This window comes from Cervus canadensis, chromosome 1, assembly GCF_019320065.1.
Source record: "Cervus canadensis isolate Bull #8, Minnesota chromosome 1, ASM1932006v1, whole genome shotgun sequence".
Taxonomy (NCBI): Eukaryota; Metazoa; Chordata; class Mammalia; order Artiodactyla; family Cervidae; genus Cervus; species Cervus canadensis.
This window is the reverse complement of record NC_057386.1, coordinates 124,730,809-124,756,869: the sequence shown is the minus strand read 5'-3', so window position 1 is coordinate 124,756,869 and position 26,061 is coordinate 124,730,809. Positions and strand designations below refer to the sequence as shown.

General features: G+C 55.5%; 2 protein-coding genes across 17 annotated transcripts in view; one reads left to right on the top strand and one right to left on the bottom strand.

Moving 5' to 3' along the window:
- The first annotated feature begins 145 nt into the window (after positions 1 to 145).
- RHOF (ras homolog family member F, filopodia associated) lies at positions 146 to 24,234 on the top strand. Of its 16 annotated transcripts, none has more exons than XM_043441486.1 (11): positions 889 to 1,316; positions 2,133 to 2,237; positions 2,340 to 2,376; positions 4,188 to 4,287; positions 7,978 to 8,027; positions 8,501 to 8,557; positions 9,173 to 10,537; positions 10,854 to 10,941; positions 21,073 to 21,182; positions 21,272 to 21,406; positions 22,686 to 24,234. In XM_043441486.1, the coding sequence occupies exons 7-11, from the start codon at positions 10,388 to 10,390 to the stop codon at positions 22,848 to 22,850; spliced, it is 648 nt and encodes a 215-aa protein (XP_043297421.1). In that variant the 5' UTR covers positions 889 to 1,316; positions 2,133 to 2,237; positions 2,340 to 2,376; positions 4,188 to 4,287; positions 7,978 to 8,027; positions 8,501 to 8,557; positions 9,173 to 10,387; the 3' UTR covers positions 22,851 to 24,234. The 16 variants fall into 16 exon arrangements, with proteins under 16 accessions (XP_043297379.1, XP_043297354.1, XP_043297371.1 ...); XM_043441455.1 differs by having other exon boundaries at positions 8,371 to 8,557; XM_043441444.1 differs by lacking the exons at positions 889 to 1,316; positions 2,340 to 2,376 and adding exons at positions 146 to 282; positions 697 to 739 and having other exon boundaries at positions 4,722 to 8,557.
- Positions 22,257 to 26,061, bottom strand: part of TMEM120B (transmembrane protein 120B) — a 44,238-nt gene continuing 40,433 nt past the window's right edge. The window contains exon 12 of the mRNA XM_043441354.1: positions 22,257 to 25,830. Within this exon, the coding sequence (XP_043297289.1) occupies positions 25,717 to 25,830 (114 nt within the window). The 3' untranslated portion in view covers positions 22,257 to 25,716. The remainder of the gene's footprint in view (positions 25,831 to 26,061) is intronic.

Below are 26,061 nucleotides of genomic sequence, written 5' to 3'. Positions count from 1 at the left end.
CTCGCCGCTTCCCCAGGCACTCTCCCGGCGGCGGCAGCTGCGCCGCCAAAGCCCCGGGCCCCAGCGGCCCCCCACCCCTCACTCGCGCGCTCCCACACTGCCTCCCTCCTCCCCGGGGGAAGGCCTTTTAATTTATTTATTCTGCTGGGACTTAGGTGGGGGGCTTGGCGGCGGGGGAGGGGGGGTCTCCCCGGGCTCTACCTCCCGCGGCTGGGGCTACCCTCCGAGCCGCGGCTTGCGCCTCGGGCCTCAAAAACTGTTTCCAAACTGCCAAGACCGGAGGTGGGCGCGTGGGGGCCCAAGGGAAAGGGCTGGGTTTTGGGGTGTATGATTGTGTGTTTGGACGGCTGGAGCCGTGAGGGGCGGCAAGGCGGCCCCAAGACAAGTTGCAATCGAGGTATCTCGGCTACGGCTTCCTCTTCTGCCCCGCGACCCCCTCCCCCCGGAGCTGAGCTGGGGAGGGGAAACCAGGATTTTAACCAAATTAGCATTTACATTCCTGGGAGGAAGCAGCCCTGGCCTGGACCTGGGTGATAGAAGCTTCTTTCTGTTTTTATTTTTGGAGAGGAGTGCCCTTGTAATTGTCGTGAACACACGCTTCTCCCTCCGCACCCCCCCCCCTTTCCTCCAGCCACCGGCAGAGGAGCGAGTCCCCCTTTTTTGCATTTATCTTTCCTTCCCCTTTCTTTATTAAAGGTCCGGGAGTGGCGGCGGCCAATCAGCGCGCGGCTTCCATTTTGTGAGTTCAACTCCGAGGCTCTCGGGCTTCGCGAGGACGCGTTTGCAGCCCCCTCTACCTCTCCTGTCTGGCGGCCGAGGAGAGGGAGCCGCCTCGCTGGGGCTTGGTGGTAGTGTATTTCATATTGGGGCTCTTTTCGGGGTTTGTAATTTGGCCGTGGGTAGGTAATTGGCTGGAGCAGGGCGGCCGGGCGCGGCAGCCAATCAGCGCGCGGCTTCTATAGGGCTTGAGTTATTAGACGCTGATCTCAAAACATCCTTCATCAGACACCAAGGAGAGGCCAACAGATGAGGGGAGCCATTTTTCTGCAATGGAATTAAATGGCCAAGTGGGTTTTTCCTTTGTTGCAAATGGGGAATGTTTTTCCTTTGACTCCACCATCCCGTTCAGGACGCCTCAGTGTTGTGTTTAACATTTGTCAACAAGCTAAAGGACTCAAAATTGGAAGAATGAAGAAGACTTTAAAAAGATCTGGATTTTTCCTTATGACTTGGAATCCATCTTTGTCTTGTATAACTAGGTCATAGCACACCATTAATGTCAGCAGTTTAACAATTCTGAATTCCAAAAAACCTAAGTAAATTACATATTTAATTTTTTTTTCCTCTTTTTTTTCTTGGGGGGGTGGGGGGGGCTTGGAGCTGTCTTAATCTGTATTCTCTTAACTGAACAATAAATTTTTATATATGTAGTTTCCTCTATTAAACACTTAAAACTGGCCATCTTATTAACTCCTTCTGCTCTCTTTTTAACAAGGTAATGTTTTAAATGTATAGTTTTAGGATTAGCGAAATAGCAGCAACAAAAAATTGTAAGCAGTCGTTACTCTTAAGTTTTTAAAAACCTTTTATATTGTAAGTACCCAATCCATTCTGTCCTTACGCAGTGCAGTTTTCATGTTAATGTTGCTGAGATGTCCTTAATTTTCTGAACCTTCATCTGCATGTATGTCTTTGTCGCTCTTGTCTAGCATAAGCCAGTTAAAATGCTTTTAGACGATTTTGCTTTTATAAAGCTAGGTTTTAGAGTTAAGCTTTTGAAAATGTTTACAGCAATAAATGCTAGTCAGCTTTCTTCCCCGTAACAGGTACACTTTCTTTGAAAATCTATCTATTTGAAGAAAAACAGACTCTGTTTTTCTCGTCTTTGTTGGGGAAGGGGGGGTGTGAGGGAAAGGAAGACCTCTTTGTGTAAAGAGACTAAAGCCGTCACAGGAAACTAGATTAAAACTGGAAAACAAGTCCTAGCTGGTTCGAGCCAAACACCATCGTTAACTCGGGGGTAGTTTCTATGGTGGTTGGGATGGCCGGTGCCTCTTTTGCTTTTTGTTTGATTTGACTGTGTATTTTCGCCTTTTGTCTCTTAATGACGGTCACACCATTGCTATATCCAGAGCAGTAAACAGTCCTCAGCGAAGCCGCCTTTTGCCAACCCAACCCTGGAAAGTTTGCAGAAGTGGAAGGAGCAGAAAATGCCATGAGAGTGTAACTTTAAAAAGGTAACAACAACAAAAAAGACACCACCATTACCCCAATTATTTCCAACTAAACAATCTCCCTAAAAGATTTTTTTTTCCCCCCACAATAACACCTCCGCCCAGCTTGATCTTCCAGACTCCATGGCACCGGGCTGAGCGGGTAAGTAAAAAAAAAAAAAAAGTGTCTTTTGCCCCTTCGAGGAAATGTTTTTTCGAGAAGGCCAAGCGCTGCAAATGTTTAGGAGGTGAGGGGAGAAGGAGGTTTCTGGAGCTTCATGTTTGGCAGCCGGATCGGGGAGGGTGGGGGCACGAGGAGGGCTCTTCAGACCCTTTGCCCCTTTTGCCCAGGAGGCAAGAGGAAGGTCTCCCCAGCGACTTGGGGCATCCGTGGAGCCGCCTGCGCTAGTTCCCCCTCGCTTTTCTAGGTTTGAGCCTTGATAGGGAGAAGAAATTGAAGTGCTTTGGGGAAGGGGGTCACAAAAGCTGAGGAAGCCTCTCCTTCCGGGCCTGAGGCCTCTCTTCCTTTTGATGGTGGGGGTCTCGCCCTCTGAAGCCGGCTTTTCGGGGCTCCTGGGCGCGCCTGCGCTTCCTAAGCAAAAAAGGACAAAAGGCCGGCGTCCATGTTGGCACCATGACGCAGCATCTCTCCCGCTTTGCAGCCCGAGCGCTGCCTGTGCTCCCGTCCGCGCTCGCTCCTCCCTCGCAAACACGAGTTTTATTTTCAGGTTCAGAGCAGAGCCGCCGGCTGGGCTGGGGCCGAGGCTGGGGCCGTAGCCAGGGCTGGGCTGCGGGGTAGCTAATGGCGGCCGCTCTCTTCCTTCCTCCCTCCTTCCCCGGTTGTCGTTGGGAGCCCGGAGCAGGCGGCGGTCCGTCGGCCGGGCCGAGCCCCGAAAGTCCGCAGGGCACAGCGCCCCGAGTCGGGGATTGGTCTCCGAGGCCGTTTCGGGGGCCGCGGGCCATGGGGGGCGTCGCGCGCCGCGGCTCCCGCGCTCGCATCCGCGGGGCGAGGCGGCCAGACGGGCGCCATTTCGCGCGCGCGCCGCCCGCGGCTCGGGCGGTGGCGGCCGCCGCGCGCCAGGCGGGAGGAGGGAAGGAGGCGGCGGGGCCGGAGCGGGGGGGAAGGGGAGGGGAGGCCGCCGCCCGCGTTCCAGGCCGCTGCCTGGGGGTATGCCCCCGGGCCTGGGAAGCTTAGACGAAGACCGCGGGCTCCACAGCCTCCCTGGACCCCGCGCCCTACTCAGGAGCCGCCGCGGCCACGAGGCCTCCCTCCCGGGCGGGGCCTTTCTTCTTTCCTCCCGTCCGGGAGCCAGTAGCAAAGGGCCACGGGGCCGTTCGAGGCCGCCCCCTGACCCCGAAGGGCTGCTCTAGAGGCTGCGGAGTTTCTCCCCCAGCGGCCCTGCTCTGACCCCAGGCCCTCCCTGCTGCCCACTCGAGCCTCGGCGCCCACGTTTGGCCCCTTAACGGCCCCCCTTTTTCCTAACCTCCCTTTTTGATAGCCGAGCCCGAGGGGCGGGTGGGCCCCTTTTGTCCCCTGCTTTGAGCGTGAGGCCCTCACGCAGGCCACAGACGTCCCGAGGTGGCCATGAAGGCAGTGCTGGCCACCGGCGCGCGGGAGGGTAGGGTTGGGGGTTGGGGCCTGGGAAAGCCGAGCGGGCCTTCCCCGGGATCCCCCGAGGCGGAGGGCTGTGGGGTAAACCCTCGCACCTCCGGCCATTCCTGGGGGAGGGGATGCAGACTGGGCGGGCCTTTGGAAATGCAGATAAGTCTCCTCCCGCAGCTCGGCGCTCGGGCTGAACCTTCGTGACTCATCCGCGCCCCCCCCCCCCCGACTCCTATCCATTTTACAGTGAGGACCGCCTTGGCAGCTGGGAAGGGGGTTCGGCATTTGTAAGGCTCTTCTTCCCTCAAGGAGATCCTGCCCGATTTGTGGCCATCGACGCCCTAAAAAAACCCTCCCATTTTTCCCTTTAGGCTCGTGACCGGAGAAGGGGCCCGGTACCCCCATAGTGGACGGCCCTCCTTTGGACAGTAGAAGCAGGTCTAGTCTGACTCTGCCAGTCCTCGCATTAAGGTAGGTGTGAGCCCTTTCCCAGCCTGCGAGGGCGATTTGGGGGGCTTTGGCCTGGCGCCCAGGGAGGGCGGGCACCCCAAACCCGCTAATCTGGTTCTGCGGCCCCTCCCCCACACAGATGTGTGGGACTGTGTGAAATCGGCCGCCTGCTGGGCCTGCTTGGTCCATCCATCCCCGCCTGTCAGCTTCTGTTGTCAGGAGTTTGGGGCGTGCAATTCTCTGCCGTATTTAGCAGCCTAGGAGAGGCTGCACTTGCGAGTATTTCCCAGTAGTGTGTTTTGTGGTGGGGGAGGGCCCTGGATACCTCTTCTGAAAGGCAGAGTCGGCTGCCAGGAAACCGGACCCAGCGCTGGCCCTCCCTTCCGGCCCGCACTGGGGGTGTGTGGGGTGATTGTATGGAGCTGGCCTCTTCCTTTCTAATGTCTGGCTGCTAGGGAGGTGAAGAACAGAAGGACCTGAGATCTGGGCCAGTTTTCTTTAAGAAAGAAGTTTCTTGACTCGTCTCCTTCCAGGAAATTCCCACGATTCCATCTCACCCAGCCCCCTCCCCCTCAAAGCCCTGTTTCTAGAATTGGACAAACCCAAATTTGAAACCTGGCTAGCCGTTTTACCTGCTGTGACCTTGCGTAAGCTGCGCAGTCTCTCAGCCCCAGTTTCCCCATCCGCACAACTGGGTCAGTGATTGTCAAAGTGTGCATCCGATCACACGGGTGGCTCATTAAAATACTCCGAGACCTCATCCTTGAGTTTCTGATTCAATCGGTGGGGCCTGAGAACTCGCATTTCTAGTAAATTCTCAGGTGATCCTCATGACTGCCAGGTGGAGACAGATTCTGAGAACCTTTGTGCCGGGTAACACCTTGGGGTGTTGAAAGGACCTGAACTTGTGCACTTGAAGCCCCGGCCTCATTTCTCGGTGCAGCGTCATGGGCTTCCTAGTAATGGCAACTCCCATTTTCCTAACACAAGCTGATCGTGAGGGGTCTCCTGCCCTCTTGAGCTCCAGGCAGCTCCGCAGCTGGAGATAGTGTGGCCCTTGATCTCTGACCCCTCCCCCACGTGAGCTCTAGTTTGTGATTACTTTGATGAACCATTTGGGTCCCTGCTGATGGCACAGCTTCCCCTCTTTTGGGTTCAGGCTTCCCAGTCTGATCGGCGCTTTTCACTTTTATCCCATCCCTCAGTGTGGGGGCTGAATTGAGGATTGGGGGAGCCTTAGGGTTTGACCCAGAGATTTTGTTGGGGCATTGTTGGTGCTTCATCGAGGGAGGCTGTAGGTCCGACAGCTGTGGGCTTGATTCTCCAGGGTGCAGGTGACCTTGGGCGAGTCTCCTGTGTAAAGTGATGATAATGAAGCCTGCTGTAAAGGGTGGAGGGCAGATTAAGTGCGATTAAGGGGTGCCGGCCTCACGTTCTGGCTTCACATTAGTTGGCCTTCATTCCTAGGTGGCTGGGGGTGGGGTGGGGGCTGGGCCATCTGTAGGCTCCTCCCCCACCAGCGCACCCCATAGCACGTGGCCAAGCCTCTGGGCAAAGGGGAAGACTGACTTTCTGCCGGCTGGGAGCCAGCACTGTTTTTCCCCCAGTGTGTGAGTTGGGGTGGTGGCCCTTCCTCAAGTCCACAGGCTGTTCCATAATGGGTCCTGATTTAGGGGTTAACCCCCCCCAACTGGGAGAGTAGAAGTGACTCACTCAAGGTCAGGAGGCCACCACGGGCAGTCAGAGTGAGGTTCCAGGTGTCTTGACTTCCAGCCCAGTGCCTGTGTCCGTGGCACCCCCTCGCCCCAGCTGTCTGGGTTATTTTGGTCTTCTGCCCGTGCCAGCTGTCTGCTGGCATCACTGCCCGGGAGCCGGCGAAGCTGTCTGGTTGAAAGTAGCCAGCATGGTACTTGTAGTTCCTTCTGGCTGCCGAGTCTTGACCGCATCGGGGTCTTATCCCAGATAAGCTGGATTTGGTCCATCCTGTCCTTTGCTCCGGTGAAGGGGGTGCAGCTGACTACACTCGGCGCTAGACTCCCTTTCCCCTACCCAGAGTGAGCACTTTGTAAAAGCTGGTGAGGCTCAGATTATTAATATCCTATACTATGAGCCTCTTCCCGCGTTCCACACTTGTCCCAGTCCTAAGGCTTAGATTCTGCTCTGCCATTGATGTGTTCATTCAACTCCCTTCGATCCTCAGGTGATCTTTCTGCCACCTGATGGTGTCCTCCATCCTTTCTGATCGAGTGCTTGGGGCTCCGCGGAGCAGGGGTCTTTACCTCCCGTGGGCACTGGATGGTTAAATAATTGAAATTCCTCCCTCTCAGCAGCCGCCTGAAGGGCTACTGTCAGTTCCAGTTCCTCCACTCCCGCCCTCGGACCAATTAGGGAACAATGAGGGCGCTCCCCTGGGGTCGGGCTGTGATTCTTGGAAAGGGAGGGGTGTCCGGGAGACCTGGAAGGATCATACCCCCTTCTCGCTGCTTTTTCTCTCCCTCTTGCCTTTCTTTGTCCCCATGCTGGTATCACCTCCTAGGTGAAGGGAGAGGCGGGGCAGCCTATCAGTCCTCAGATGGTGGTTCCTCAGTCCTCAGATGGCGGCCCCGCCCACCGGTCACCCAGCGAGCTCGGGGCGGGGCGTTCCTGGCGCCCAGCCGGTGAAGCCTGCCTGGAGAGGGCCACGCCAGCGGAAGGGCGGCCCGGCCGGAGGTGGCCGGACCTGCCTTACTACTGGACGCCAGGGCCCCGCCCCTTCCGGCCCATCAGCCAACAGGCGCCGGCGTGGAGTACGACCTTTCGGACCCTCTGGGTGGAGACTGAGCGTCTGCCTGGACTGTGGAGGGCACCCGGCCATCTCAGAGGCCGCCTGGGTCCAGTGCTCTGTCTCCTGCCCAGTGACCTCGACAAGATCCCACCCCTCCAGGACTCGTGGTCTCCCCTTGTGTACCAGGAGGAGGAAGTTGGCGGATAACCTCTTGAGCTGTTTCTGAGTTTGAAGTTATGAAAGCCGCTTTTTTACTCTGGCAGTCACTCCCTCAACCCTGTTACCAAATATCGAGACTGGAGGAGAGCCCTGGCACAGGAAGAGACAGCTTTGATCCCCCAGGCCACCCTGGGCCACCTCCCATCTCTGAGCTCAGAGGATGGCTCCATTAACTTCTGTCCCACATGGAGTGGATGACCCCTCAGGTGTGCCGTGACCTCCGACAGTGTTCCCGAGGCACTAGGGAAGTGGAAGCCATAGCATTGCTGTTCACTTCCCTGTCCTGACCTGTGCTGGCCAGACCTTGACCCCACGAGACAGAAGTGTATCTGGTCCTACTTCTCTCCTGGGGTCAGTTGGCCTCACTAGACACCCTGGGCTTCCCAGATGGCTCAGACAGTAAAGAAGCTGCCTGCAATGCAGGAGACCTGGGTTCAGTCCTTGAGTTGGGAAGATCTCCTGGAGAAGAGAACGGCTACCCACTCCAGTATGCTTGCCTGGAGAATCCCATGAATAAAGGAGCCTAGCAGGCTGCAGTCCACAGGATTACAAAGAGTCGGACATGACTGAATGACTTAACACTGGGAGAGCCCCTAGGCCTAAGTGTGAACACAAGTCACTTCACCCCCACAGATGTCACCTGCGAACTCCCCTAGGCTTCTGTGTCCCAACAGTTCTGTGGCAAGAACCAGGTTAAAGAATTTTTTTCTTCTCCCAAATCTCTCCAGGAATTCCTGGTGAAGTGAAGAATGGCCTGGGTCCTCAGATCGTCTTACAGGTAAGGGAGTAGGGCTCCGCGGGCCTGTGGGCATTTCCAGTGCCTCAGCTGGCCTGCCCTGGCCCAGCGCCTCTGGGGAAGCTCTGAGCAGCTGGCCTGGCCACTGGGTATTTTTAGCTACAAAGCCAGCCCCTGCACCACCACTGGAGCCAGGTCCAAATCAAACACACTCCCTGCTGGGTGGGGTTGGGGCTCTGCCAACCTCTTGGCCAGGCAGGGTGGGTGGGCAGGCTGGGGCCAGTGTCAGCTGTCCTGCCTGGGTCCAGGCCAGGCTGGGAAGACCCACTTTTCTCCTCTTGGCTCTGCGTTATGTCATTGTTGTAAGTTGAAATTCATTTCATAGAAAAGGTAGAAACTGAGGTCTGAGGACTTTGAGGAAAGTCAAGTGGCCTCCCCCTCCCGACTGGAGCGGTTACCACAGTGTGCTGAGTGGGGTGACCCTTCTAAGTGAATTCTCCCAATGACTCTCCCAGTCACTCCCTGAGCTTCAGGATCCCTGATACAAGGTCAAGCCTGCAGTTGGCTCAAAGGTAAGTGACCCTCCCCTTTCTCCCAAAACCTTCCATCCTTCCACTCCCTGAGTGATGCTTTTCCCCTCCTCTCCTGCCAGGGCCAGGCTGCCCCAGTTCAGAGATGGCCCCAGCTGTGGCCTCACCAGCCAATCACAGCTCCTCCTTAGTCACCAGAGAGAGCTTTGGCTTGGGTTTTCTGTTCAGAGCCTGTCTTAAGCCTGGCAGCCAGGCTTCCATGGTCTAAGCCTTGGTTTCCTTGACAGCCATGTCTCGCCTCTCTCCTAACGCCCCAGCCATTGCCAAACTTGATGGGGTTTTCCAGCCACCGTGCATTTACTCAAGCTGGGTACCCATCCTACTTCCATTGACCCTTCTGCCAGCATTGCCAAGCTTAGTTCATGTGCTACCCAGCTCTCAACCTCTGAATCCCACAGGGGCTCTGGTGTCTAAATAGTTCACATCTTGCAGACTTTTAGACTGCTTCCCCCAAGACTGAGTTCCTCAAAAGCAGGAACACAGTTGCCTCTCAATAAACTTGTGCTGCAAAAAAATGAATGAATTGCTGTAAATTTGTCTAGGGGTTCTTGAGGGCTCTCCACTTAACAGCCTGGATCTGGGCTCCTCTCTTCCCAGGTCTGTGCGCTTTGAAAGCTTCCAGGGGCAGTCTTTGCTGCCATCTGGTGGTCAGATTATGCCTTGCAGCCGCCGAAAACGTTGACCTGGCATTTATGGAACTGCCAGGCTGGCAGCTTCCTCTGGAAATAAAGTTTACCTGATCCTTGCTGAGTGCTTGAAAAATGGGGAATCTTCGGGGTGGGGGCAAGAAGATCCCGAGTTGTGCCAGCTCTTCTCTGAGGAAACTATCAGAGGTCCCATCCTAGCTGGGAAAGACCCTGCTTTCTCACCTAGCCATGCCCTGGTGCCTGCCTGGTACACGCCTGCTCCTGGGGATCCCTCTGCAACTCCGGACCACTGGCCTAATTTGTGCAAAGCACAGCCCAAAGTGCAGGGAGGGATGGGGGCAGGGTGGTTTCCTCCAGCCTCCCTGATAGTACTCATCCAGAGTAAATGCTCAACAAATATCCGTTTTGGTCATGGGGTAGGAGGGTTAGGGAGACAGCTTGAGAAGGGTGGGGCATTGTTCTGGCTCCGCTCACCTGTTCCCAAAGTCGCGGCGCCGATGCCATCGCCCGGCAGAGGGCGCCAGACCACCACCTTTGGGAGGTGGGGTGATAGGTAAACGGAACTGATATTCCCCAGCCCACACACAGACTCCCAGACGACCTGATCAGGTGGGCAGACTTGACCCTCATGCTAAGATCTTCTTGGGCACCACTGATGCTATCTTCTGGGGGAAATTGCAGTCAGAGCGGACTTCCTCAAGGCCACATAATTGGGGCGAGGCGCAGGTGGAGGGGGGTGTTTCCTGGCTCTTTAGACCAAGGTTCTTCAAACTGGCGTGTTGGGGGACATCCTGCCAATCAAAAGGCTGTGATCCAATGGGGGAGGCCCAATCGGCCAATCAGAGGGTCCCTGCCCGAAGACAGCCTGCCAATCAAGGATGCCGGGTGGGAAGGGGCGGAAACGATCGGATTTTGCCTATGAGGGGCGCGCAGGGGAGGAGACGGGAGCTGCCACTGCCGCCGAGCTCTCCATTTCTCAGTTGCCTCAGTTTCCCTGGGAATGAGACAGGTCAGCCTGGTTGGCTGCCTGGCGGAGGAGGTGCCGACTCCGAGGGCGGGGCTTCTCAGCCCCGCCCCTGGGCCAGTTCCCACCCCGCCTCCGATCGCTCAACCCCAGCGCTCTACCCGGTGAGCGGCTGGCTGCCAGTGCTGCCGGCGAGTGGCTATGGACGCTGCTGGGGCCCCGGCCCCGGCCCCGGCCCCGACCGCCGCCCCGGGCTCAGGCCGGAAGGAGCTGAAGATTGTGATCGTGGGCGACGGCGGCTGCGGCAAGACTTCGCTGCTCATGGTGTACAGCCAGGGCTCTTTCCCCGAGGTGAGGCTTGCCGGGGGGCTGCAGACAGGTAGGCTGGGGGCGGGATGAGGGGAAGGACTTGGGACCACTAGGGGCGACGGACGGACCTCAGCCTGCGCCCCGAGCCCGGACCCCGGGTCCCTGGCATCCTGATCACGATGAGGCGGCCGTCACCCCGGGGCGCCCCCTCGGGAATTCCAGAGTCCAGCAGAGTGGGGGGTGGGGGGGGTGGGGCTGAGCCAGATGGGGTGAAGATGGAAGGTAGGGGTGGGGGTCCAGCTGGAACCTGGGCACCCGCTGCACCCCTTAAGAACAGACACGACCCCTTCTCCGACAGCACTACGCCCCATCCGTGTTCGAGAAGTACACAGCCAGCGTGACCGTGGGCAGCAAGGAGGTGACCCTGAACCTCTATGACACCGCCGGTGAGTGCGTCTGCGCGGCGAGGGTCCTAGGGTCCGCCTGCAGGGTTTCCCCCTGAGGGGAATCCCCCCGCCGGGCCATCCCGCCCGCCCTCCTGCCTCTCTGGACCGCGACAACCCGTCACTCCTGGAGAGGCGCTGGCTGGGAGCCCGTTAACCACTGCCTGGCTGGGTGGTGCTGGAAGCCCGACAGAGTCGCCCCATCTGTAAAAGGAGGGTATTTGGAAGAGGTGAGCTTCTGGGCCGCCCTCCTAGTGCTGATGTTCTGAGGGCTCACAGCTTCGTTCCTCTCCTGTGGTTCTAGAAAACCGTGGGTTTTGCTTCTGTTTACCGTGGTTCCAGGATGTGTGTTACATGCTGTGGTCTATTAAGATTCCGTGGGCTGCTGATCTGAGTCTCCTGCTGCTAAGGATTCGTAGGCTGCATTTCTGGGTCCTATTTTGTAGAATACTCTGGGCTTCAGATCAGAGCCTGTGAACTCCAGGAATCTGTGGCTGACAATCCTGAGACTCTAGGGCCCTGTAACTATAAATTGAGTCCCGTGTTTCTGGGATTCCATGGACTGTGGTGCCTGGCTCTGGAATTCTGTGGTCTGTCATTCTGAGCCTGTGATTCTCAGATTCTGTGGCTACACTTCTGTTTCTTCCTGGCACTGAAGAAGGAGCAGAGCTCTAGGGGTTGTAGGTCCAAAATAAGGTTCTTTCTGCCACCTGCAGCTCCCAAGGCAAGTGTATATATGCTGATCCCATCGCAGTCTTCGGCGTTCCTGTTGTTGGGGGATGGTAGGAGGAGTATAGCCAATGGAAAGATTCCAGTAACACTTGCTGCTACTGGTACCCTTGAGGAGCTTACCTCGTGCCCCAACTCCCTTCTGGGCTGAATCAACATTGGGGAGCAAAGGTTAGGATCCCCAGTTGGGGCCTCACCCAGCCTCTGTGACTCTGCATTTAATGACTTGTGTGGAACCATGTCATCAGGTGTCCTGTTAGCCAAGCCTTGTATGTATAAAGTGAAATCTTCCAACTGCCCTTGGATGAGACCAAAATCGCCCACCCGCATCCCTAGCTCCTACCCCACTGTGCACCTCTTCATAAGGTAACCAGTAACATCTGTCATTCCACCCTGGAAAGGCTCAGGAAAGGGCCTCTCCCAGACCCAGGTCCTTCTGTATTCCTGACTTTGTAAGTGTGTCCCCCCTCGGGTGGCCCCTAAGGAGCCTCTCTTGTCGGATGAGGACCGTGCAGGGCCGCCTCCAGAACAGGGCCAGCCCCGTGAACTGGAAAAGCCAAAGGCCTCTGAGGAATTCCCAAAGGCGTGGCCCCAAGAGCAGTGGTGTGTCTGGGGCACTTTCAGTTTCACACGTTTCCTGTCCAGGACCCAGGTAGGGGGAGGTTCATTAACTCCCCTCTGGGTGGAGGGCTAATGGGGCAGGGAGGGTCAGAGCAAGGATTCAACCTGCTCCTCGTTCCTCTCCTCTCAGGCCGCCTCCACTCAGATCCTTGGGGCTCACTGTTCACCGCAGCCTGCCCCAGCAGACCCAGTGAGGGACCACTTCTGGTCTTTCTCGCCTAACCCAGAGGAAGATGCTCAAAAGACTTATCAGAGTACATTGTCATGAAGAGGTTCTGGCAAGCTTCTGCTTAGTATAAGGCAGGGTTTTCACTAAGAGCTCGTGCCAGAGGGGTGGGGAGAGCGCTTTCTCAATCATCAGAAGCAGTGACCACCCAGGGCAATGATGACCTGCCCACAACTTCCTGCCACATGCTCTGGAGTCCGACCTGGGCTTTGATGCCAGCTTTCATGGCTATATGTCCCTGGGGACACCTGGGCCTCAGTTTCCTCCTCTGTGTGTGTGTGTGTGCTCAGTCGTGTCTGACTCTCTGCGACCGCATGATCTGTAGCCCGCCAGGCTCCTCTGTTCATGGGATTTCCCAGGCAAGACTACTGGAGTGGGTTGCCATACCCTTCTCCAGGGTATCTTCTTAACACAGGGATCTAAGATATGTCTTTGCGTCTTCTGCGTTGGCAGGTAATTCTTTACCGCTGCACCACCTGGGAAGCCCCTTCCTCCTCTGTAAACACGGCTAAAATAGTTGTGAGGATAATGTCAAAATCATGTGATGTACAGTGCTTAGCACAGGGCCTGCCTCTTCCAAAGAGCTCACTGAGTGTTATTGGGAGTTTTTTAACCTCCTCCCATTCAGGCCCAGGCCCGAGCCTAAGCCTGTTCTTTTGAACCCCTGGCCTGTAGAGCTCTGTGCCAGCCCCCACCCACGCTTTCCCAGCAGGACTGTTCCAGGCGGCAGAAAAGCAGAGCTGGTGTTTGAACCTCTCATTAATGTTCTGGGGAAGTAGGCTGGCCTTACAATCAGTGGGACAGCCCAGGAGAGATATTCTAGTGGGGAGAGATGTGGCTGCTCCCTCAAGAGTGTCCTGCTGTGTCTTGGAAAGCCCCATTATCTAGAGGAACGTGAAGGAAAGGCTGGGTCATTCCTCTTCCACATGCCAGTGCCCAGCACAGCACTTGTCCCAGAGCAAGGCTTGTGGAACGAATGAATGAAGAAGAATCCTGGGTACATAGAGATCTCTGGAGAAGGTCCTTTGTGATAAAGATGGTGAGATTGGTCGCTGCCTTTGGGGTTGACAGCTATCAGGAGAAGGTGGCAGAAAAGATGGCCAGGTGACCAACTAGAGGAAGATAGAGACTGAGAGGGTGATGGGAGTGGCCAAGGTGGAGATGAGTCCAGTAAAGGTTGCTGTAGAAGGTTCTAGAACCGACGGGCCAGACCCAAGGTGAGGGGTGGAGGAAAGGAGAAAGCATCTTTCCAACCAACCAGTGGTACCCAGAGCTGTGGGATGGGGTGGCCCCTGGGAAGCAAAATTTCTCTATACCCAGGACCCTGCCCACCGGGGTCTGTGTGGGAGGACAGTCTGGCTGCTTGCCTCCATCCGCCGGAAGCAGTTATAGACACCGCTGTAGCAGATGGAGGGGCAGTGAGGGGGACGGAGCTCCCAGTGCTCAAAGGTGAAGGGGGGGCGGGAGCTGTGAGCACCCATCGCTCTAGCTGCTCATCTGCCGCCTCAGAGGCCGGAAACTGCGGTGAAGTATGAAGTTTCCTGGGCAGAGAGAGGGGAGGTGTGGGGTGAGGTGGGATGTTAAGACACCAACCAGAGACAGAGTTATCTGGGCTTTGGGGTGTGGGGCCCATGGGTGGGGCAGGGTGGAGTTGCCCTGGGAAGTGGGGAGCTGCGGGCCCCTTCCCAACCTGAGACGGGAACAGTAGGACAAGTAGGGGGCAAAGCAAGTTGCTAAGACAGGAATCGCAGACCACTGGGGTGTCTCGGAGTCAGGAGCCCCAGAGGCGGGGGAGCTGACCCTGCAGGTCCGTTCAGAGCAGCGTGGGCTGAGTTCCAGGCCCTGGGCCACCCGAGCACCAGCCGCTCCTTTCTCCGGGGGAGGAAACACAGGTTGGGGAGGCCCCAGCAGCGCTAGTACAGAAGTGGGTTCCTCTTCTGGCAGCTTCCCCTTCTCACACTGCCTGCACCCCTACCCTGACCAACACCCCAGCCAGAGCTGGGAACTACGTGCCCGGTGGGTGTCCTCTGGCAGATTTGGGGACTGCTGTGGCTCCAAGGACACCCTCTCCCCAATCCAGCACCAGACATTAGAGACCATGCCCCCAACACGATGCCTGCCATGGCAGAGCTTCCCACAAAGGAAATGCCCTTGCGTGAAGTGAGAGTCTCGCCTCACTTCCTCTGCCCCACAGCACACCAGCTTCAGGAAGACGGGCAGCTTCAAGGGGCACTGTGGCCCAGAAAACCTTCCCTCGCCAGAAGCAAATGCATCTTGTTGCACATAACTCGGGGCCTTTTATTTGTTTGTTTCTCAAATTTATATGGCTGTGTTGGGTCTTAGTTGTAGCATGAGAACTCTTAGTTGTGGTATGTGGGATCCAGTTCCCTGACCAGGGATCAAACCCAGGGCCCCTGCATTGGGAGCACATAGTCTTAGCTACTGGACCACCAGGGAAGGCCTTCGGGGGCTTTTTTTAACCTCGAAAGCCCATCTGCAGAGGCCAGAGTGGAACCCTGTTCATCTCTTCTGAACAGATGACTTGCCCCTTTAAGCCTGGGAATCACTGTGGGTAAATGGGAAGGGTCATTGTATCACCTGTGGCTGGGAGGCCCCCTAGAGTTTGTGGGTCCAAAGATCCGGGGTTAGAATCCTTTACCCAGGCCCTTGTCCCTTGTGAGTTTCTATTTGAATAGTAACCACACCTTTGGCCAGCATTGCTCAGCCTCCAAGTCCTTTACTTCCAAGATCAAGGACAGGGTTATCACCCCCTTTTCCAGATAAGGAAACTGAGGCTCAGGCAGGGGAGGTGCCAAGATCATGGAACATGAGTCAGAGTGGATCTTGGTTCTCCTGACTCATACGGGAGTGGTGTCCAGGATACTCCACTCCCAGAGAAACGAGGTTGGCAGCACCTGCAAGTCCATCCCCTGCGGGCCTGGTCCCTGCATACTGACCCCTGGGGAAGCTGATCCAGACACGGTCAAGCCAAGAAGGCAACCCAGAGGAGGTGCTGAGATCTGGGCTGGCTACCCATCCTCTCCCAGAGTTCCTCCTTTGTTGGCAGCCTTTTCTTCACCTGGTCGGGACTGGGGCTTGTAGAATAAGGACAGCTTCCTATCCTCTGGGGTGCCCTGAGAAAAAAGCACCCCAGTAGCCCTCCCTATGGTCCTCTATCCTTTACGAACCTTCCTTTTGGCTGTGTGATGTTGGGCAAGTCACTTCACCTCTCTCTGCTTCAGTTTCTGCATTTGTAAATTGAGGGTAACAATAGCCAGTAGTGGGAATTCCCTGTCGGTCCATTGATTAGGACTCTGAGCTTTCACTTGCCAATGGCCTGAGTTCGATTCCTGGTTGGGGGACCGAGATCCCACAAAGCCATGTGATGAGACCAAAAAAAAAAAAAAAACCCCCAAAACCCAATTGCCAGTAGTGAGGAATCATAGTGAAGATTGATGAGTCTATGCATACAAAAGGCTTTCAGTGGGGCCTGGCATGTGATGAGTGAGCACTGCCGATAAATACTGTTGACACTAACCATTTTCACTATTATTATCACAGGCCCACCTACTCCTCACATGTCCATTTCACAGATGAGAAAACTGAGGCCCAGAGATGAATTCCCAATTGAAAGGCTTCCTGGGAGGATTGGAGTTTTTAGAGTGGCTGGGCTGGCAGCTGACCTTGGAACTGGGGACTGAGTTGGTGCTTCAGCTCACGGGAAACCTGTCTATGACCTTGAAATCACCCCCAGCCACGTGGGCTCCTAACAGGAAGAATTTGCCCCACCCAGCTTCCCTCCTGAGGTGACTGCTTAAATTAACACAGGGGGGACTTCCCTGAAGGTCCAGTGATTAAGAATCAATCCTTCCACTGAAGCAGGGTGGGAGTGGGGGGCACGAGTTTGATCGCTGGTCGGGGAACTAAGATCCTGCAAGCCGAGCAATGCAGCCAAAAACATTTTTAACACAGGTGATGGACATGAAATGCCCTTGCAAGCCTGAAAGCCATAGAAATTATCATTACACTTTATTCACCCACTCATTTGTTTGTTCTTTCATTCCCCCAAATGTTTACTGAGCTTGTATGTGGACCCGTTGATGTAACAGTGATGTGTACAGAGATGGCCCCCATCTCAGGGTCTTATGTGTTCATGGGGAACACCTCCCTCCTCAAAAAAAAATCATGATGTCGGGTAGTGATGTCCTTTCTAGGAAGAAAATTAAAGCCATAGTTGGTCATGGGACAGATGGCAACGACGCTCTTATTTCAAAGCAGTCTGGAAAGCTCTATAGGAAGAAGTGACATCTCTGCAGAAGCCTGAAGGAAAGGAGGGAGTGAGCCATGCTGTTACCTGAAGAGCATTCTAGAAGAGGGAACAGCAAGGGAGAGGCCCCTGCCAGGAGCAGGCTTGGTCTGACTTCCTCTTTCTACCAGCCTGACTTCGGCCTCCATGGAGCCTGCTGCAGTCAGCTCAGGCCCCAGTTCGCTCAGCCCAGTGGCACCTTCTCACCTCCCTGGTCCCTGCCGCATCTGACCAGAGTTGGACGACTTCGAGACAGCCCACCAGCCAGTAGTGACTGGACACCTACCCGGTGCCAGGAATGATGTTTAAGGACAGATGTGGTCCCTGCACTCCAGGTGCTTACAGTCTCCTGGGGGACAGGTAGTAAATGAATAAACTTGTGAGTACAGACTGTGGCCAGACAGGGCGGGGACGGACTTTGGTGAGGGAAGGCCTCTCTGAGGAGTCAGCTGGGCAAGGTGGGGAAGACGTCGGCACAGACATCAACACGCAGCAGTCCCATCTCACAACTGCCTGTCTTCTCCTGCCGTGTTTCTAAAAGGGAATCTGAGTGTATTTCAGGCCTGGAACCGGTTTGTGTGTACTACCGAGCAGAAGAGAGCACTGCTATGTATCAGCAGAAGGAATGCTGGCCTTGGAACTGAATGAACCTGGATTCAGGCCCGGCTCTGATTCAGTGACCTCAGGGGGGGGGCGGTCACTTCATGGCTCATGTTTCTTTATATGTAAATAGGAGGATTCAGGTGTTCCCTGGCTAGCACACCAGGTGTTTGTTGTAAAGATTTCTTTTTAATTTTTTTAATTTTTAAATTTAATTTTCTGGCTGCACTGGGTCTTCATCGCTGGCACAGACTTTCTCTGGTTGTGGCGAGCAGGGGCTACTCTCTAGTGGGGGTGCCAAGGCTTCTTGTGACTCGTTGTGGAGCATAGGTTCTAGGCGCTCTGGCTCAGTAGGTGTGGCACACGGGCTTAGTCGCCCCGAGGCACGTGGAATCTTCCTGGACCAGGGGTTGAACCTGTGTCCCCTGCATTGGCAGGCAGATTCTTAACCACTGGAGCACCAGGGAAGTCCATGTTGTAAAGATCTCTTAATCATTTGGAGGCAGAAGCCCTGTAAGAAGTGTGTGAGGGGACATCCTCGGTGGCCGAGTGGTTAGGATTCTGGGCTTTTACTGCTGTGGCCCAGATTCAATTTCTGGTCTGGGGACTAAGATCCCACAAGCCATGGATTGTGGACAAAAAAATAAATAATTAAACTGTAATGCGTAACGTGGCATTATCAGTAAGTAGAGGTACAGAGAAGGCAATTATCTTGACAAAGGAAATAACTATGGACAGTGAGCTGAATGTTTAAAATGTTTGGAAGCAAATGATGGGGAAATGAGGAAAAAGCATTCCAGGCGTAATATGAGAGCTTGATGAGTTTGAGAAACAGCAAGACTGGACCGTAGTGAGTTGGGGGTAGGGGCACAGGAGGGAGGTGGGTGAAGCCAGGGTTGGTAGGCGCGGAAGTCAAGTCAATAACCAGGAGAGTCTTGGATTTTCCACAAAGAGCAATAGGGAGCCATTGAAGGTGTTTCAGATGAGGGGAGGGGCATGATTTTACTTGTTACTACTCATTCAGGGGCTTCCCAGGTGGCGCAGTGGTAAAGAATGCATTTGCCAATGCAGAAGGTGGCAAGAGACTTGGGTTCTATCCCTGGGTTGAGAAGATCCCCTAGAATAGGAAATGGCAACCCACTCCAGTATTCTTGCCTGGAAAATTCCATGGACAGAGGAATCTGGCAGGCTACAGTCCATGAGATCGAAAAGAGTCGGACACGACTGAGCGACTTTAGTGCGTGAGCGCACACACAGACAGACACACACCACACCACCCCCATCCATTCAGCTGCCAGGTGGAGAATGGGCTGAGGAGTAGCAGGAGAGGAGGAGGCACGAGAGGCGGTGACGCCGGAGACTGTCGGTGGCTTGGATGAGTTAATCACTTGGAATGTAGCCAATGCTACATTTGGAGAGTCTGAATTTTTAATGTTAATTAACTAAAGTAGCCAGGTGGGGCTAGCGGCTACCCTATCGGACAGTGCAGGTCTAGAAAGATGTTCACAGAGGTCAGGAGAGGGGATAGTTTGGGGACGTGTGTGGAAAAGGGAGGAGATTGGCTACAGTAGCATGTTGGCCCGTTTTCCACCATCTTAAAAGGATTTCTCCTGCTTTCTGGCGATGAGGGCAGGAGGACCCGAGTCTGCAGGCACAGACTGTCCCTCCCTTACCCCTTCTCCAGTGCTGAGGGGACATGGGCTGAATGACCGCCTAGACAGTCCTCCTGGACCAGCATCGTTAGAGCTGGGCTCCTGACCACTGCACACTGTCAGGGGGCCCTGGGTTGACGGGGAGCCAGTGGGAAAGATGGCACCTGTGCCGTCACCAGCAGGACATGGCCTGTCTGTGCTCTCCAGAGAGGCCGCTTGTCCAGAGAGGCCTTGGGCAGGCAGGGGTCAGAGGGCAGGCTGGTGTCACCCTGGCACCCACAGGCTAGAAGGCAGGATGGGGATTCCTGGGCTTGGTGTTCTATGTTCCCTGGAAGGAAGTCACTGCCTGAGTCTTTCTGCAGAGGTGGCCGGGGGTCACCCATGGGCCTGAAAGACTCTCACTTCTCACTCTGGGAGTTTTTAAAAATTCCTGAGCCAGGGAGGGAGGTTCAAGAGGGAGGGGACATATGTATACCTATGGCTGGTTCATGTTGATGTTTGGCAGAAACCAACACAGTTCTGTAAAGCCATTATCCTTCAATTAAAAATAAAATTTTTTTAAAAATTACTGAGCCATGGGGACCACATGCAGTCTGTAATCCCAGGCCTGCTTCTGAAACAGAGAAAAAAATTCTGCAGGACATTATTGGTGAGATCCAAACACAGCTAGTAGATTGGATTAGAAGAATACAGTCTCAGTGTTGGTTTCTGAGTTTCATACTTGTACTGAGCTAAGTGAGAAGACGTCCTTGTTCTTAGAAAAACCGCACGGGAAATCTCCGGAGTTTGGGGCGGGGGTGGGGAGAAGCAGCAGCCAGCCAAAGGTCTGCAATTACTTCTCACGTGGTTTAAAGTGTTTATATACAGATAAAGCAAGTGGACAAAACATGAGGCCCCAGTGAATACGGGAGCAAGGGAGTTCTTTACACTCTTTTGCAATTTTTCTGTAAGCTTGAAACTGTCAACAAATAATTACTAGGTCTTTTTTTGAAAAAAAAAAAAAAAAACAAGCCCACTGTTACCCAAGCCCAGGCTTGGGTCCTGATTCAGTTGGTGCTGGGAGGGGCTGATATAGCAGAAGCCATCAGTTCCCCTGGTGACTCATGTGGTGCAGGGTTGACAACCAGCGCTGGGTGGGCCCAGGCAGGCCAATGCCTGTCATCTCCAGCAGTCCCCCCACCCTCCTATTAGCATGGGCCAGAATGGCAAGAGGAGTGTAACCAGAGACCATGCCCCTCTCAGCCTGCGGCGGCAGGAGCGCCCTCCACGGTTAACTGCAGTGTCCTGGGCCCACCCAACCCCACTGGTCTGAAACCTCGGGAGGGGAAGGGTTCGGTTGCTTCAGAGTCTGAGCCTTAAACCTGAGCATCAGGGATGAAGATGGAAGCGAGGGGTGGTGATCATCACCGACATGAGTGCTAGCCGTTTCCCAGCACTGACCCTTCAGCCAGGCCCATCTCTGAGCGCCGCAAGAGCACTGCACAGCTTTTATTTTTGACTGTGTTGTGTTTTTGTTGCTGCACGGGCTTTTTTTTCCAGCAGGGGCAACTCTTTGTTCCAGCGCGTGGGCTTCTCACTGTGGTGGCTTCTGTTGTTGGGGAGCACAGGTCCAGGCCATGTGGGCTTCAGTAGTTGCAGCTCCCAAGCTCTAGAGCACAGGCTCAATAGTTGCGGTACACCGTGCACGGGTTCAGTTGCTCTGAGGCATGTGGGATCTTCCCGGATCAGGTATCAAACCTGTGTCTCCTGCATCAGCAGGCGGATTCTCTACCACTGAGCCCACCAGGGAAGCCCCACCGCTTTTATCTCGTGTAATCTTCCCTACGGTCCAGGACTGTGGGCTGTCTCCTCTGTTTTACAGCTGAAGAAATCAAGGCCCAGAGACACAGAGTCAATTGCCCAGGAGACCTCCAACCTCTAACCCATCTGAGCCCAGGCAGGGGACTCGGGTGGAGAAGTAAGGGGTACCTCCCTGACCCCCACCTGCTGTCTGGTTTCAGGGCAGGAAGATTACGACCGGCTGCGGCCCCTGTCCTACCAGAACACCCACCTCGTGCTCATCTGCTATGATGTCATGAACCCCACTAGCTACGACAATGTTCTCATCAAGGTGAGGCCCTGTCTCCCAGCCCCACCTGCCTCTGGAAGTGGGGCCATAGATGGGGCCCTAGCCCTGATGCCTGCCCTCCCCTTCCACAGTGGTTCCCCGAGGTCACACATTTCTGTCGTGGGACCCCCATGGTGCTCATCGGCTGCAAGACAGACCTGAGGAAGGACAAGGAGCAGCTGCGCAAGCTCCGGGCAGCCCAGCTGGAGCCCATCACCTACACACAGGTGACCAGGGGCTCCCCCCACCCCACCCCGAGGATCCCGGGTTCGCATGCACAGCCATGGCCAAAAGCCTCCCAGGCCTTTGGCCTCTGCATCTGGTGTGCCTTAGTGACCTCTTGGGAGCTGAAGGCAGCAGGATTCTAAGAATCATATACCCAAGTGGTCCTAAAGAACCTGCCTGCCAGTGCAGGAGACATAATAGATTCAGGTTCAATCCCTGGGTAGGGAAGATCCCCTGGAGGAGGAAATGGCAACCCACTCCAGGATTCTTGCCTGGAGAATCCCATAGACAGAGGAGCCTGGCAGGCCACAGTCCATGGGTTCGCAGAGTCGGACATGACTGAAGTGACTTACCATGCACACATGTGTATCTGCCATCCCAGCAGCTTGTAGGATCTTAGTTCCCCAACCAGGAATTGGACCTGGGGCCATGGCAGTGAAAGCACTGAGTTCTAACCACTGGACCACCAGGAAATTCCCTCAGAATAATAATTTTTAGATATTAATACTGATAGACCACTTATCTGAGCACATTACTTACCTCATTTAATCCTTATTACCTTGAGGCAGGCACTGTTACTGCCCCCCACCCCCCCACCCTTTTACAGAGTAGAGATTGAGACTCAGACAGGTTAGGTAGCTTGCCCAGGGTCACACAGCTAACCTGAATTGGAGCCAAGATCCCACCCTAGTCACTCTGGCCCCAGAGCTGAGCCTTTGACCACCATCCTGTCCCATCGCCCCAGAGGCCTGGACAGGCAGGCCTGTGTTGGAAAGCAGGGCTCCTTTCAGGAACCTGACCAAACCCTGCAGCCTTCTGGGTGAGGCGTGGCAGAATAAAAGGAACACAAAGGAAAACGAATAAAGTTTAATCAAAAGGAATAGGCATTAATAAATTTGTTAGAAGTATTTTTCTTTCTACTCTAACAGCCAGCTCAGTTGCCTAAACTGTGCTTCTGAGACGAGCGGGGAGAGAGGCATGTGGGAAGCCCTTATGTCTTGAGGCCTTCAACACTTCTCACCAGACTGGCAGACACAACAGACCACCCCAGTTCCTGGCTGAAGTCAGCCCGTCTCCACCTCAGTTTGGGGAGAGCGTGAGGTGGAGGCCAGGACGGAGTTCCCAGCAGCCACAGCCCGTGGGCCACACCAAACCAGCCCTTATGGCCCACCTGCACACCCTGGAGAGGGCCCTGGCCCCAGGAAGCCCAAAAATTCATGAGTGGGGTCTCACAGGAGGCGCCGCAGGCCCGCGGTCTAATCTCTGCCCCTCCCCCACCAGGGCCAGAGCGCCTGCGAGCAGATCCAAGCCGCCCTCTACCTGGAATGTTCTGCCAAATTTCGGGAGAATGTGGAGGACGTCTTCCGGGAGGCCGCTAAGGTTGCCCTCAGTGCTCTGAAGAAAGCACAGCGGCAGAAACAACACCGGCTCTGCCTGCTGCTCTGACAGCTCCCGGCAGGGCATGCGGCCCTCACAACAGAACTGACAGGCCCCAGGCCCCCAGGCCCACGCTGCTGCCTGGACCCCGCCCCTGCCCCAGCTCTCGAAGGGCACTTGGCGTCGGGCGCCTCTAGGACCTAGTGTCTGGAGCCTGTGGCCAGGCTCTTGGAACATTCTGGAACTCTCCTTTCCCAGCTGGAGCTCTGACCACAAGCTCCCCTCTAGCTTGTGTGGTCACAGTGGTGGTGAGGGTGGGGGTTGCTGGACTCGGTCCCTCTGTACCCTGGAACCAGCACTTATCCCCGGCACTCAGGAGTGCCCTCGTCACAACCAGCCCCAAGCTGTGTGTCCCCCCTCTGCACACCCAACAGGTCCTCCAAGCCCATGCCTGAAACGAGAAACAACATCTGGTACGTGGATAAATGTGGACTTGGCAGCCTTCCACAGGGCTCCCAAGCCTGTTCTCCCAAGTCACCCACCTCCCTGGGCCCCCAAGATAGGCACAGTCGCATCCTCCAGCTTCTCACTTCCTCCGCCCTGGAACTCGGGCACCACGGTGGGCCTGGGGCCTATCAGAAGAACACAGGCCTCAGCCCTGGACATGGGGGCCCTTCCTCCTCCACTTCATACAGAGGACTTCAGTCTTAGCCTTCAGCTTGGCCACCATCTTTCCAGAGCTGGATGCACAGGGGGGCAAAGAACCTCTCTCTAAATACAAGAAGTATTCCCTAGACCATCTATTTGATCCCTGCTCAGCGTCTGTGACCCTACCCCAGCCACGACTTGCCAGAAACCCGAGATGAAAAGTAACAGCGGCTCTTGAGTGATCTTGGGCAAGTCAGGTCTCTCTACAGATTTCTTTACCTGCAGAAGGATGGCACTGGCTTGTCACAAGGCTGCCCTCTGTCCCAAACAGCCCCCCCCTGCTGCTGAGGTGTGGAGACCACACACCAAGGCCATCCTGGCCTCCTGGGAGATTAACCCCCAGCACACCTTCACTGAACCTCCTGAAAGGTCTGGGGTCCCAGGTGATTCTGATGCCCCAGAGATTGTGAGCTGGTGGTTCCTGAATAAGCCGGGGAATCAGCTTTACCTACTATGAGATCATGGCGTCAGGTGGTTCCTGCCCTCCTTGGTATCTTCTGCCTCTGCCCCCTCCCTTGCCTAGTGCTCTGGCCTCCACTGGGCCTGAGAAAGAGACATAAAACTTACCCTACCCCACCTAGGTTTCCCAAGGCCCTGCCATGCCTAGGGGGAGTCAACAGAGCATTCAGTCCAGAGCTTCGTGGACAAAGAAAGAATGGTCTAGGACAGAGGAGGTCCACAAACTAGTCTATGGACCAAATCTGGCCACTGCCTATTTTTGTAAATAAACTTTTATTGAAACACAGCCACACCCATTCATTTATGCATTGGCTGCCTTTGCCCTCCAACGGCAGACTCGTGTGACACAGACCATCTGGCCCTCAAAGCCTAAAATATTTGCCATCTGGCTCTTTACAGAAAAAAGTTTGCCAACTCCTAGGCTGGGGCAAACCCAAGTTCCTAAAGGGCCAGATGGGAGACCCAAATGAGTGAAGTAGGGTAGGGATGAAAGGAAGTAGCGGGGCAAACTAGAAAGCAAGCCCCCACCCTAGGCAAGGCAGCTCAGCCCAGCCAAGTGCTGCTCTGTGGGAATGTTTCTAGATCTTTCCATCTCTCTAGGGAAAGTAGAAATCTGGATTTTTCATGTGGAATCTTACTGGAGGGAGGGGAAATACTGTATTTTGAAAATTTAAACTCCTTCGAGGGCCAGAGCATGACTACAGACGCCATCTGAATTCTGGCCAACAGAGATTTCTAGGTAAGTTGTTAAGGGCGCCTGAAGCCCATATGAGGAGAAAACGCAGAAAATGCAACCAAACCTTTTGGCTTCTTCACAGATAGCGAACCTAATGTGAGGTGACCAGCAGGCCTGCCACGACCTTCAGAGGGTGACCTCCACAAAGTGAGCCTGCTCAGACTTGCCTCTCCTCCCCCCTACATTCCAGAACCTCTGAGGTGAAGGGGGGAAGCCCGGAGCACGGGGGACCTCCATGCTGGCTGAAGTCCCAGCCAAAGCTGAATCTTGTCCCCACTCCCTGAGTTACTCACTGCATGAATCTGGGAAGGTGGGCTGAGGAGTAGGGGTCAGGAAGCAACCCCCCCCCCAAGAGTGGACCCAAACTTTGTCCGGGGTGGGGGTGGTGGGAGGGAAACACACCCACAAACCAGCCAAACAGTGCAGGGGTGCCCTCTGGTGGTGACCCTCGGAGAACTCCCCTGCCTCAGGCCAAGCCCTGGCGGCCAGCGAGCGGGAGACTTGGGAAGCACAATAGCAGGAGGCACAGACCCGACAGTGGTTCTCTGAGAACTGAAACACCCCGGAGGGCGCCGGAGCTCACAGCAGAAGCGGCGCCCGGGGCGGGAGGCTCCAACCCCAGCGAGGCACGTCCGAAGCCCAAACCTGAGGGGCTCAGTGACAGGATGGGGAACAGAGGGGGTCCCTGAGGCTTAGTTCCCCCCGCCCCCTCCCAGGAAGACTAACCCAGTCTCGAGAGAGCAGCGGGGGAAGGAGGGCAGCAGATTCTAGGGAAGGGGGCAGGCGATATTAAATATGTCATAAATAGGGAGGCTGGGGCCGGCTAATACTGCGCCGACAGGCTGGGGTCACATTCCTCTTGTCCAGCTGGGGACCGGGCCTCGGCCCTGCTCCCAGCGATGCACTGGCCCCTGAGGTCACCGCTGCCAGTGGTCACTGGCGCTGTTGGGGAGGAGATGGGCAGCAAGGACGCCGCCTGGGATCCCCTGCAGTCTCAAAGTCCGGGGTCTCGAGGGGCGCCAGCCCCGCGGCTCACGGCTTCTTGGCCTTGCTTCTGTTCTGCTGGAGCTTGGTGTGCACGACTTTGAGTGTGGTCAGGAAGTTACCGAGGAAAAGGACGAGGAACGTCAGCGCCAACACGAACACCTGGGGGGGGTGCATAGGAGGGGGCGCCCCAGGGTTGGGGAGGCAGGCAGAGAACAGAAGGGAGAGAAGGCAGAGGCCAGCACCCACTCAGGTCAGCTCTCCTTGTTGAAATGACAGCCGCCCCCCGCAACTCCACACACACACCAGTGCCCCCTGGGACCTCAGAAGCCCTAAGCACAAGCTCCCTGAGAACTGCAAGGTTTGCCAGCAGAAGGCAGGGATCTGAGCCAG